At 40.8% G+C, this 11,514-nt stretch overlaps 1 protein-coding gene and 1 pseudogene across 1 annotated transcript; one reads left to right on the plus strand and one right to left on the minus strand.

The window, feature by feature from the left end:
• Positions 1-4,780: 4,780 nt before the first annotated feature.
• LOC118839501 (basic phospholipase A2-like) lies at positions 4,781-6,267 on the minus strand. The gene is made up of 4 exons (XM_036746970.1): positions 6,228-6,267; positions 5,792-5,936; positions 5,189-5,295; positions 4,781-4,923 (listed from the first exon to the last, which is right to left on the minus strand). Exons 1-4 carry the CDS (start codon positions 6,265-6,267, stop codon positions 4,781-4,783), a joined length of 435 nt encoding a protein of 144 aa, XP_036602865.1.
• A 1,317-nt stretch (positions 6,268-7,584) lies between these two features.
• LOC118836437 lies at positions 7,585-10,336 on the plus strand (annotated as a pseudogene).
• Positions 10,337-11,514: the final 1,178 nt, after the last annotated feature.

Consider the following 11,514-nt stretch of genomic DNA (forward strand, 5'->3'; position numbering starts at 1 on the left):
CTTTATAGCCTTTTGGGCATAGTTCCAAATTACTCTCCAGAATGTTTGGATCAGTTCACAACTCCACCAACAATGGAACAGTGTTCCAATTTTTCCACATCCTCTCCAGCATTTATGATTTTCCTGTTTTGTCATGTTGGCCAATCTGACAGGAGACATGTGGTACCTAAGTGTTGTTTTGATTTGCATTTCTCTAATCAATAGTGATTTAGAGCATTTTTTCATATGACTATAGATGTTAATTTCTTCCTCTGAAAACTGCCTGTTCATATCCTTTGACCATTTGTCAATTGGGGAATGACTTGTATTATTATAAATTTGACTCAGTTCCCTATATATTTTAGAGATAAGGCCTTTGTCAGAGATACTGGTTGTAAAAATTATTTCCCAATTTTCTGCTTCCCTTCTAATCTTAGTTGCATTGGCTTTGCTTGTACAAAAACTTTTCCATTTGACATAATCAAAATAATTATCCATTTTGCATTTTGTAATGCTCTCTGTCTCTTGTTTGGTCATAAATTCTTTCCTTCTCCATAAATCTGACAGGTAAACTATGCCTTGCTCTCCCAAATTCCTTGTAGTATCAGCCTTTATACCTAGATCATGGACCCATTTTGACTTTATTTTGGTGTGTGATGTAAGATATTCATCTATGCCCCATTTCTCCCATACTATTTTCTAGTTTTCCCAGCAGTTTTTGTGAAATAGTGAATTCTTAACCCAGAAGCTAGACTCTTTGGGTTTATGAAAGAGTAGATTGCTATAGTCATTGACTCCTGCATCTTGTGTAAACAACCTATTCCACTGATCCAACACTCTATTTCTTAGCCAGTAGTAAATAATTTTGATGACTGCTGCTTTATAATACACTGTAATATCTAGTATGGTTAGGCCCTCTTCCCTAGCATTTCTTTTCATTTATTTCCTCGATATTCTGGAAATTTTGTTCTTCCAGATGAATTCTGTTATTATTTTATCCAGCCCTGTAAAATAATTTTTTGGCAGTTGGATTGGTATGGCACTGAATAAGCAAATTAATTTAGGTAAAATTGTCATTTTTATTATATTAGCTTGGCCTAACCATGAGCAACTGATGTTTTTCCATTTACTTAGGTCTGACTTTATTTATGGGAAAAGTATTTGGTAATTGTGTTCATATAGGTGCTAGGATTGCCTTGGCAGATAGATTCCCAAATATTTTATAGTGTCTGCCATAACTTTAAATGGAATCTCTCTTTCTATCTCTTGCTGTTGGGCTTTGTTAGTAATATATAGGAATGACAAGGATTTATGTGGGTTTATCTTGAGGATGTAAAAATTTTGCCCTTATTGAATAACAAAGTTTTTCCCCCCATTTACCTTTTATGTCTCTTGAGCTTTATATTTGAAGATCATATTTCCCATTGAGCTCTAGCCTTTTCATCAGGAATGTTTGGAATTCCCTTATTTCATTAATTGTTCATCTTCTTGCTGAAAAATTATGCTCAATTTTGCTAGGTAGTTGATCCTTGGTTGTAGTCCAAGCACCTTTGCCTTTCAAAATATCATATTCCAATTCCTCCTGTCTTTTGACGTGGAAGCTGCAAGGTACAGTGTGATCCTGACCGTAATTCCACGATATTTGAATTGTTTCCCTCTGCCTGCTTGCAAGTTTTTCTCCTTGATCTGACGATTCTGTAATTTGGCTGTAATATTCCTTGGAGTTTTCAATTTGGGATCTCTTTCAGGGGGTGATTGGTGGATTCTTTCACTGCTTATTTTGCCCTCTATTTCTAGGACCTTAGATAAGTTTTCCTTGATGATTTCTTGGAAGATACTGTCCAGGCTCTTTTTATCATCATGGCTTTCCAGCAGACCAATAATTCTTAGATTATCTCTCTGTAATCTATTTTCCAGGGCAGTTGTTTTTCCAAAGAGATATTTTACATTTTCTTCTATTATTTTATTCTTTAGATTTTGTTTGACTGATTCTTGATGCCTCACAGAGTCATTAGCTTCTACTTGCCCAATTCTAATTTTTAATGAATTCTTTTCTTCATTTAGCTTCTATACCTTCTTTTCCATTTGACCAATTTTACTTTCCAAGGAGCCATTTTCTGCACTTAGGTTCTGTACCTCCTTAACCATTTTGCTAATTTTACATTTTAGAGATTTGTCCTCATCAGTGAATTTTTTTCCATTTTTCTCTTTTACCTCTCTAATTTGTCTTTTAAAATCCTCCTTGAGCTGTTCCAGGAATTTTCGGCATGAGACCAGTTCATATTCCCTTTCGAAGTCTCGGATGTGGGTATAGCATCAATGCTTTCCTCTTCTGAAATGGTATTTTGATCTTCCCTGTCTCCATAGTAAAAATCAAGGGTCTTTGTTTTTCTGCATTGTTTCTTCATGGTGGTTGCCTTTTTCCTGGCTTTTAAATTGGATTTCTTCTTCTGGGAGACAGGGGGCTCTGTCCTAAGCTTTTTGTGCTGGGAACTAGGGACCTGATTACTGGCTTTGTGTGTTGTGGCCTCTGGTTTTGTCAGCTAGAGGGTATACAATGCTGCCACTCACCTGGTGCTGAGCTGAATTTGGCTGGTGTTTGCCAAGCATTGAAGCCCAGTCTTTCTGGGTTTCCCTGGGGGTCACAGCATGAGGTGTGTGTGTGTGGGGGGGGGAGGTGGTCTGGCTACTGGAAGTCTCCTAGAGATGCACTATATAGCATGGGTGGTCTCAGCTGTTGCCTGCACTGGTATTTACTAATTCCTCTGACTCTGCAAAGGCATGCCTGTGTTCCTGGTGATGGTGCTTGCTGGTTCCACACCCTGGGACTGAGGAATTCCTGCTAGTCTGCTAATTTGGGGCTTGCTGGGATGCCTCTTTCTGTACTGGTCTCCTTCCATCACTACAAGAGGGGATCTCCTTAGCTTCCTGAGCTGAACCCCACTTCTGGCCCCTCTATTCCAAGATTTCTCCTAGGGCAGTATTCTCTGGTTATTCAAGGGAGGGATGAGAGCATTTTACTCAGTCATTATAGCTCCCAGAAGTTCAAGATGGTGAGTTTTCAAACCTTTAGACTCTGGGCTGATAGCTCCAGGAGTAGTTGCTGCTGCTGCTACAGGCTCTGTGCTTCTGTCTCAGTTAGCTCCAACAGACACCCATCCTGTGCTGAGAGGCCTGAGAATCACTACTGCAGCTGGCAATTCAGTCCTGGACCTGCTCCCGACCCTGCTTCAGGGTGGTTTAGTTCTGCATGCCTAGTGCCTGTGGTCCAGAGAGGACCAGTGATTCATCTTCACCCACAAAGAGAGTTAGTTCAGAGAGGAGACTGGAACCACTTCCTCAGACTCCAGAGCCAGGGTTCTTTTTACTGTATCACCCTGACTGCCTTCTTAAGGGATCAGACTAGATGGGCTGTGTGAGGCCTTTTCCAGCTCTATGTTTGTGGTGGCATAATCTAGGATTTGTGTCTTGTCTTCCACCAGTAGAGTGTAAGCTCCTCAAGGGCAAGGATTCTTTTTCTTTTTGTATCCACAGTGCCAAGCAAAGTGATTGGCCCAGAGTAGGCACTTGATAAATGTTTATTGAACTGAATCAAGTATGCAAAGGAAAGGAAGGAATTGAAATAGACTTGGGTATGGATAGTCCCCAACTGCTCATGTTGGATTCTGTAACATTCTGCCACAGTGGATAGAGCCTGGAGCTGGAGTCCAGAAAGGCCTGGATTTAAATCTTCTCTTTGACACCTGCTACTCTTTTGACCTCCCTAAGCCTCTGGCAGTTTTCCCAACTCTAAGTTCTAGATAGGATTGATGGTGTAGTTTCCTTCAGCAGTGCTATCACTGTATTTGGAATGTATTACACAAATGTTTGGCTGACAAATCTTGGCTTTCTAAATTGTGTGTGATTCTACTGTGGTGCTCCCCATTGTAGTAGGTAGCTTAGAGACATGTGAAGCCCAAGTGCTAATGACAGCTCACAGGGAAAGGGAGTCAGCCCAGCTGGAAGCAGGGATCAGGGGTTGGGGGAAGGGTCTCTGGCCTGCTTCACCCCAACCCCCAGTCATCAATTTGGTTATTAGATTCAGTGATTTGACAAGCTCATTCCACACCTACTATGAGGAAGGCAGAAGTAGTTCTGAGATGGAAGCTTCTTCTCTAGGCAGGCTTGTACTATCAGAACCTATGTTCAACCCTGAGATTCTGTGTCTCTGAGCCTTTCAGAGGAATAATGATAATTTGGAGGACCGTGGTCTGCAGGTAGGAGAGGGCAGAACCACATTTTTTCCCTTTGTTCCTTTCCTCCCTCTCCACCCCATCCTATTTGACCCCTACAGAGCAAATTTCCTTGATGCTGACAATATGGGGCTGATGAAAAACCAAAACAAAACAAAACTGCAAACCCAACATTTTATTGATAGTTTTTTTCATGTCACTGTCATTTCCTAATAACCACCACTCTCCCCATAACAAAGAGGAAGAATAAAAGAAACCAAACCAAAGGTCCCAACAGCATCAGATGATAGGTGTGGCTTCCACATCCCTCCTTTCCCACCTCTCTCCTGAGGGTGGGGAGATGGGTTTCCTCATCAGCCCTCTGGAACTGAGGTTGGTAATTACATTAGAATGCTTGCCCCAGAGTAAGCAGTTAATAAAGGTTTGTTGACTAACTGAATCCTGATGTGAAAGCAAAACTGTTCAGAAAAGGAAATGTGAAAAGCTGTGGATTGAGGGGTGATGGCTTTGGAATTGGAGATTGAGGCTTTTTCTTGTCAATTCTTGCTGAGGAAGGGGAAAAGAAGCTCTCAGCATCTAGTATTTTCCCCTCTACACAGTAAATTGGGGTAGTTGCGATACTTCTTACTGTAAGTCATCAGGTTTCTCTTCATACAGTAGGCGGCTGCTCGATCACAGGCACAGATTTGCTTCTGACAGTTGTCACCAGACCCTGTAAGGCCAGAGAAAAGAATGAGCCAGGAGAGTAGGTAATTTTCTCTTCTATTGACACCCCTCACCCTGCCCCACCAAGCTGAGTCCCTTTATTGGTTGTCTTGATGGAGACACAGGCCCTTCCCCAGGTGATGCCCCTCATCTGAGGCGACATTGCAGTCTTTGTTTTCAGGGCGTTTGGAGCAATGCCCTTCCAGACACCATTTTAAGGTTTTGCCCATCTGGAATGCTCATTGGTACATGATTCTAATGTGCTATCTCACTGCAGAAGATGGATCCATCCTGGTAGGTGTACTTGTAGCTCTGTATTTTAGGCCTGCAGCCTAAATTCATCACCTTTGAATAGCAGCAGTCATGGGCCAAACAGCACCTAAAGAGAGATGCCCTACTGAGTGCTGTCCTCCTCTCCTATTGGGGAGCAGGTGGTCAGCAAACAGGATACTCAGAGAGGCCAGCCAAGGAGGCAGCCTGCTGGGGTGGAATAAGTCCTGGTATGGTTGTTGTGACACGTGAGTTATTAGGATCATTGTTTTCTCATCTGTAAATGAGAGAATTGGACTACATGTCTTTAAGGTCCTTTCCGATTCCAATCTTGTTCTGTTTAATGGAGGGTCTCTGATTCTGAAAATTTATCTGGTTCCAGTCTTCCCTATTGCCCATTCTGGAGGACTGCAAGGGTGTCTATTGAAAGATGCCATGGAGTGCTAGAGAACATTCTTCTATAGCTTTGCCCTAGAAATTCATTTCTTTGGTACCCCTGCCTTGTGCTCTGTCCATTAATTTGTATCTCCTGTCATTGCTGCTTGTAGTGATTCCCAAGGAAGCTAAGGTAGTCACCCTGGCAGGGCTAGGGAACAGCAACTTACCTGTCAGTAGCATCCAGGGGGGTTCCCCTGCCTCCCCAGCCACAGTAACAGCCATAGAAGCCATAGCTGAACAATGCATTCTTCCCTGTGAGCTTCCCAATCATGTCTCGGAATTGTATCAAGTTCCCTTTCACCTCAGATAAGCCTGCAAGAGAGACCAGTGGTCCTCAGTCAGATGTGGCCACACTTCTGTCTTCTCTTTCCACTACTGCTTTAGTCTGTCCTTCCCTGTCCTTCATCTGAGCAGAGAATCTTGTCCTCTCTATTTTCCTCCCAGCCTCTAATAAGAGATGGTGAAGAATTAATTGGGATTTGCAAGGTTCAAGGAATGGGAAGAGCTAGGAAGCCCAAGAGATGCTGGGAAGGCACTTTTTGTAGAACAGGAGAGTTGTCCCTCCTGGGGCTGATTCCTGGGATGACATCAGTCACTTCTTACCACAGGCCATTAGTACAGCTAGCAGAAAGGTGATCTTCATTTTCAAGTCTCTGTAGGACAAAGTATAAACCTGATATCTATCTCCTCAGGTGAGGTTTCCACATTCCTGCTTTACCCCGTGGGGCTGCCACCCTAGCCTGCCATCTGAGGGGGGAGAATAGGTGCTTACTCTTATTGGAAGGGACCACAGGAAGCATCTAATGCAACCTCTACCTGATCAAGGAATCCCTGTATGAAATTTCTATTGGCACAGAAGCATATTACCCAGGGATTGCACCCCTCCCCTCAGCCTCCAACACTGTATTGATTATACAAATGCATAACTCATGTCATCTGGACCTACACATATTGTAATTCAGGTACAGAAAAAAAACACACAGACCACCTCAATTCACACACTCATTATAATTGTCAGGGCCACAAAAATACAGAGAGAAATCGATACACACAGAATATTACTGGCACAGAGAAATGTCCTCAGACCCTGTAAACAAGGCATTCTGTAACCTTTTTTATGTCCTGGACCCTTTTGGCAGTCTGGTGAAGCCTATGCACCCACTCTCAGAATCATAAAATAAAATAATCAATACCACTGGGAGGGCAATAACACTGAAAGGGCATACATGCTCCAGTAGGCCTTTATGAGGAAAGTTTTTAAAAATCTATTTATATACTCAGATATTATTGTGGAGTTCCCATTGAACTGTGATAGTCTTTTGTTCACTGTGCTATATTGTATGCCACAATAAAATATTCTCTTTCAGAAGGCAAAAAAAGAATACATCTACCCATTGCTGTGGGAGGTCTGCTTCTCTTCTAATTTTTTACTAGTATGATATTCAACATGTATTTGAGATGGCTTTGGGACATCCAGTTAGAAAGACACAATGAGAGAGAGAGAGAGAGAGACGAGAGAGAGAGAGAGAGACGACGAGAGAGAGACGAGAAGACCGAGACAGAGAGAGAAAGAGAAATGGAGAGAGTGAAGTACATATACAAAGGAAACCAAATTATATTGAAAGATAGTATGAAAATATTTAAAAACTACAAGTTCACAACACCAGGTCAAGAACCCCTCCGTGTTCTAAAATAGCCTACTAATATAGAATCACAGAAACACAGACACATACTTTGACTTTGACAAATGTCTTCTAGTCTTTGGGGCTCCAGATGCCTTCAGCTATTTCTTGTTCAATCTGTCCACTGCAGGGCTCTTGAGCCTAATTGGTCCTCAAGGCAGAGAAGTTCCATATATAGATCCAGGAGGATTCTGAGGTGTCTGAGAGCTCCCACCCCCAGGGGGAGGAATACCCAGAAACCTGTCCAACACCAACAGTCCACGTTGCAGGAAGAAGAGATGGGGCCAGTCTGTTCTGGGTGTCTACAAGGAGTTCCTCTGGGTTTCCCAGGAGCCATATCCCGCTCCGGGGAGGGGGAGGGTTAGCAGCCTCTTTTGATGGCTGAGTGCTGCCTCTCAGTTGGGTTAGATTCAGGGATTTTGTGTCCCAAGGATTTTTGGGTGACACACTCACCTACCAACTCCGGATACTCCATCCTGCCTCAGAGTTTGGACTGTGGTCACTGACAACCCTGTAAACATTTGCCAGACCACTTACTCATAGCAAAGACCCAATCACTCATTCAGCACCCCTGCCAAGTGCCCACTCTGTACAGAGTCCTCTATGAAGTGTTTTGGTTATACTTGGATGGGGGCAGAGAGATCAACAGAGAAAGAAGAAGGATGAGGCAAAAAGAAGAGGTTAGAAAAAGGATGAGATAAAGATCCTACATATTTGAGTTAATAAGGAGGCACTAGAGTTTATTGAGTAGGGAAGTAATGTAGTTAGACCTGTTCTTTAAAAACATCATTTTAGGATTTTCATGCAGGACAGATTAAAGAGGGGACAGATGTAGCAGGGTGACCAATTAGGAGGCTACTGCAATTGTCTAGTGGAGAGATAAGGAAGGTGTTGATTGGGGTGGTGGCTGTAAGAGTGAAGAGAAGGAGACAGATATGAAAAATGTTGTGGAGATGAAATGATTTTGTAACATTGGTTGTGTGGGCTTACTGCAGAGAATAGCTGAAATATTTAGAGTTGATCATTGTACAACATTGCTGTTACTGTGTACAATGTTCTCCTAGCTCTGCTCACTGTACTCTGCATCCATTCATGTAAGTCTTTCAGGTTTTTCTGAAATCATGCTGCTCATCATTATTCATAGGGCAATAGTATTCCATTACAATCATATACCACAACTTCTTTAGCCATTCCCCAAATGATGGATATGTATCATTTCTTAGAACACAATAATATTCCGTTACATTTGTGTATCACAATTTGTTTAGATGTTCCCCAACTGATAGGTATCTATTTCCATTTCTTTGCTTACATAAAAAAGAGCTGCTCTAAATATTTTGGTGTAAATGGGGACTTTCTTCCCATTGATGGTTTCCTTGGGGCATAAGCCCAGAAGTGGAGTTACTGGTTCAAAGGGTATAAACATTTCAGTCACTTTATTCGCATCATTCCGGATTGTTTTACAAAATGTTTATACCATTCCTCACACAGCTCCACTAACAGTGTGTTAGCTTAGCTATTGTTCTACTGCCCCTCCAACATTGACCATTGCCATTTTTTGTCATCTTTGCCAATTTCCAGAGTATGAAGTTAAACTTCAGGGCTGTTTTGATCTGCTCTTTCTTGTTATTAGTTATTTGGAGAATTCTTTAATGAGGTTGTGAATCCTTTGCTGTTCTTCTTTTGAGAAGTGTTTGTTCAAAGTCATGGACTAACTTATATTTGGGGAATGACTCTTAGTCTTATATATATATAATATGTGTGTATATATGTGTGTATATGTATATACATATACCTATACATACATACATATATATGCGTATACATCTTAGACATATATGTATATACATATACTTCTTGGATACCAAACATTTATTTGATACGATTTTTTCCCACCTGACCACTTATTTTCTTATCCTAGTTACATTTTTTTGTGTGTAGAAACTTTCTTTTTTTCATGTAATCATATATTTGTGTATGTAATTTCTTGTAATTACCTCTATTTCTTGTTTGGTTAATTCTCAGCAATACAAGACTCAAGGACAGCTCCAAAAGACTCATGATGGAAAAAGCTATCCACATTCAGAGAAAGAATTATGGAGTCTGAATGCACATTGAGACAACCTATTTTCTCTCTCTCTCTTTTTCCTTTTTCCTTTCTTCTTGATTTTGCTTCTTCTTTCTTGTGATTCATTCCATTGGTTATAATTTTTTTTACAACTTGACTATTGTGTAAATATGTTTAATGTGAAGCCAAATGTAGAACCTATATTGGATTATATGCCATCTTGGGGGATAGGGGGAAGCAGAGGAAGGGGGAGAAAATTTGGGACTCAAAAACTTGTGGAGCTGAGTGTTGTAAACTAGAAATAAAAATAAATTTAAAAAAGAGAAAAATAGATCTACATTGTTAGCCAAAGCTGTAGCAAACCACACCTCAGGGAACTTCCTCAGAGTTGTTGGTTCTGAGCTTATACAGAAGTACTTAACAGATGGGCTTCAACTCATTCTATAATTGCTCTGAGTAGCTGAAGAACATCCTCCATCAATTGTCTTCATTGATGAAATTGATGCTATTGGGACCAAAAGGTATGATTCAAATGCAAGGAGAGAAAGAGAAATTCAGTGAATAGTGTTGGAATTGTTGAACCAGTTGGACGGGTCTGACTCTAAGAGAGATGAGAAAATGATTTTGGCCACAAACTGAATAGAAATTTGGATCGAGCACTAATCAGACTAGGATGCATTAACCAGAAAATTGGGTTCCCTCTGCCATATGAAAAGACCAAGAAGTGCATCTTCCAGATTCATACAAGCAGAATGACTTTGGCAGATGATGTAACTTTAAATGGTTTGATCATGGCTAAAGATGACTTGTCTGGAACAGATATCAAGGCAATTTTTATGGAAACTGGTTTCATGGCCCCAAGAGAATGCAGAATGCAAGTAACAAATGAAGACTTGACAAAATCTAAAGAAAATGTACTTCATAAGAAAGAAGAAGGCAACGCAGAGGGACTCTGTTTCTAAATGAACCGTGATACCTTCATGAAAGTTGTTGGGAACTTTTCAGACTCCATGAAATAATAACTCCAGAAAGGCAATGACATTGAAAGAGCATACATGCTCCAGTAGGCCTTTATAAGGAAGATTTTTACAAATATGTTTATATACTCAGAGATTATTGTGGAGTTCCCATTGAACTGTGCTAGTCTTTTGTTCACTGTGCTATATTGTATACCACAATAAAACATTCTCTTTCAGAAGGCAAAAAAGAATACATTTACCCATTGCTGTGGGAGGTCTGCTTCTCTTCTAATTTTTTACTAGTACAATCTTTTTTAAAAATTTAATTTATTTAATATATTTAGTTTTCAGCATTGATTTTCACAAGAGTTTGAATTTCAAATTTTATCCGCATTTCTACCCTCCCACCGACTCCAAGATGGCGTATATTCTGGTTGCCCTGTTCCCCAGTCAGGTCTCCCTTCTGTCACCCCACTCCCCTCCCATCCCCTTTTCCCTTCCTTTCTTTTAGGGCAAGATAAATTTCTGTGCCCCAGTGACCATGTATCTTATTTCCTAGTTGCATGCAAAAACTTTTTTTTTCTTTTTGAACATCTGATTTTAAAACTTTGAGTTCCAAATTCTCTCCCCTCTTCCCTCTGCACCCACCCTCCCTAAGAAGGCAAGCAATTTAACGTAGGCCACATGCATATCATTATGTAAAATCCTTCCACATTACTCATGGTGTGAAAGACTAACTATATTTTGCTCCTTCCTAATCTGTCCCCCTTTATTGAATTTTCTCCCTTGACCCTGTCCCTTTTCGAAAGTGTTTGTTTTTGATTATCTCCTCCTCCTATCTGCCCTCCCTTCTATCATCCCCCCTTTTTTATCTTCTTCCTCCTTCTTTGCTGTGGGGTAAGACACCCAATCGAGTGTGTATGGCATTCCCTCCTCAGCTCAAATACGATGAGAGCAAGATTCAGTCATTCCCCCTCACCTGCCTCCTCTTCTCTTCCAATGGAACTGCTTTTTCTTATCACTTTTATGTGAGATAATTTAACTCATTCTATCTCTCCCTTTCTCCCTCTTTCAATATATTCCTATCTCATCCCTTAATTTTATTTTATTTTTTAGATAGCCTTTCATATTCAACTCACCCTGTGCTCTCTCTCTCTCTCTATATATATATATATACACAT

The sequence above is a fragment of the Trichosurus vulpecula genome, chromosome 2 (genome assembly GCF_011100635.1).
Source record: "Trichosurus vulpecula isolate mTriVul1 chromosome 2, mTriVul1.pri, whole genome shotgun sequence".
NCBI lineage: Eukaryota > Metazoa > Chordata > Mammalia > Diprotodontia > Phalangeridae > Trichosurus > Trichosurus vulpecula.

Excerpts from the sequence above, each read along its gene's own strand:
- LOC118839501 (XM_036746970.1), bottom strand. The coding sequence starts at position 6,267 with ATGAAGATCACCTTTCTGCTAGCTGTACTAATGGCCTGTG. Across the intron at positions 5,296-5,791 it reads CCCCTGGATGCTACTGACAG|GTGCTGTTTGGCCCATGACT; the intron begins GTAAGTTGCTGT and ends ATCTCTCTTTAG. Across the intron at positions 4,924-5,188 it reads GGATGGATCCATCTTCTGCA|GGTCTGGTGACAACTGTCAG; the intron begins GTGAGATAGCAC and ends CTGGCCTTACAG.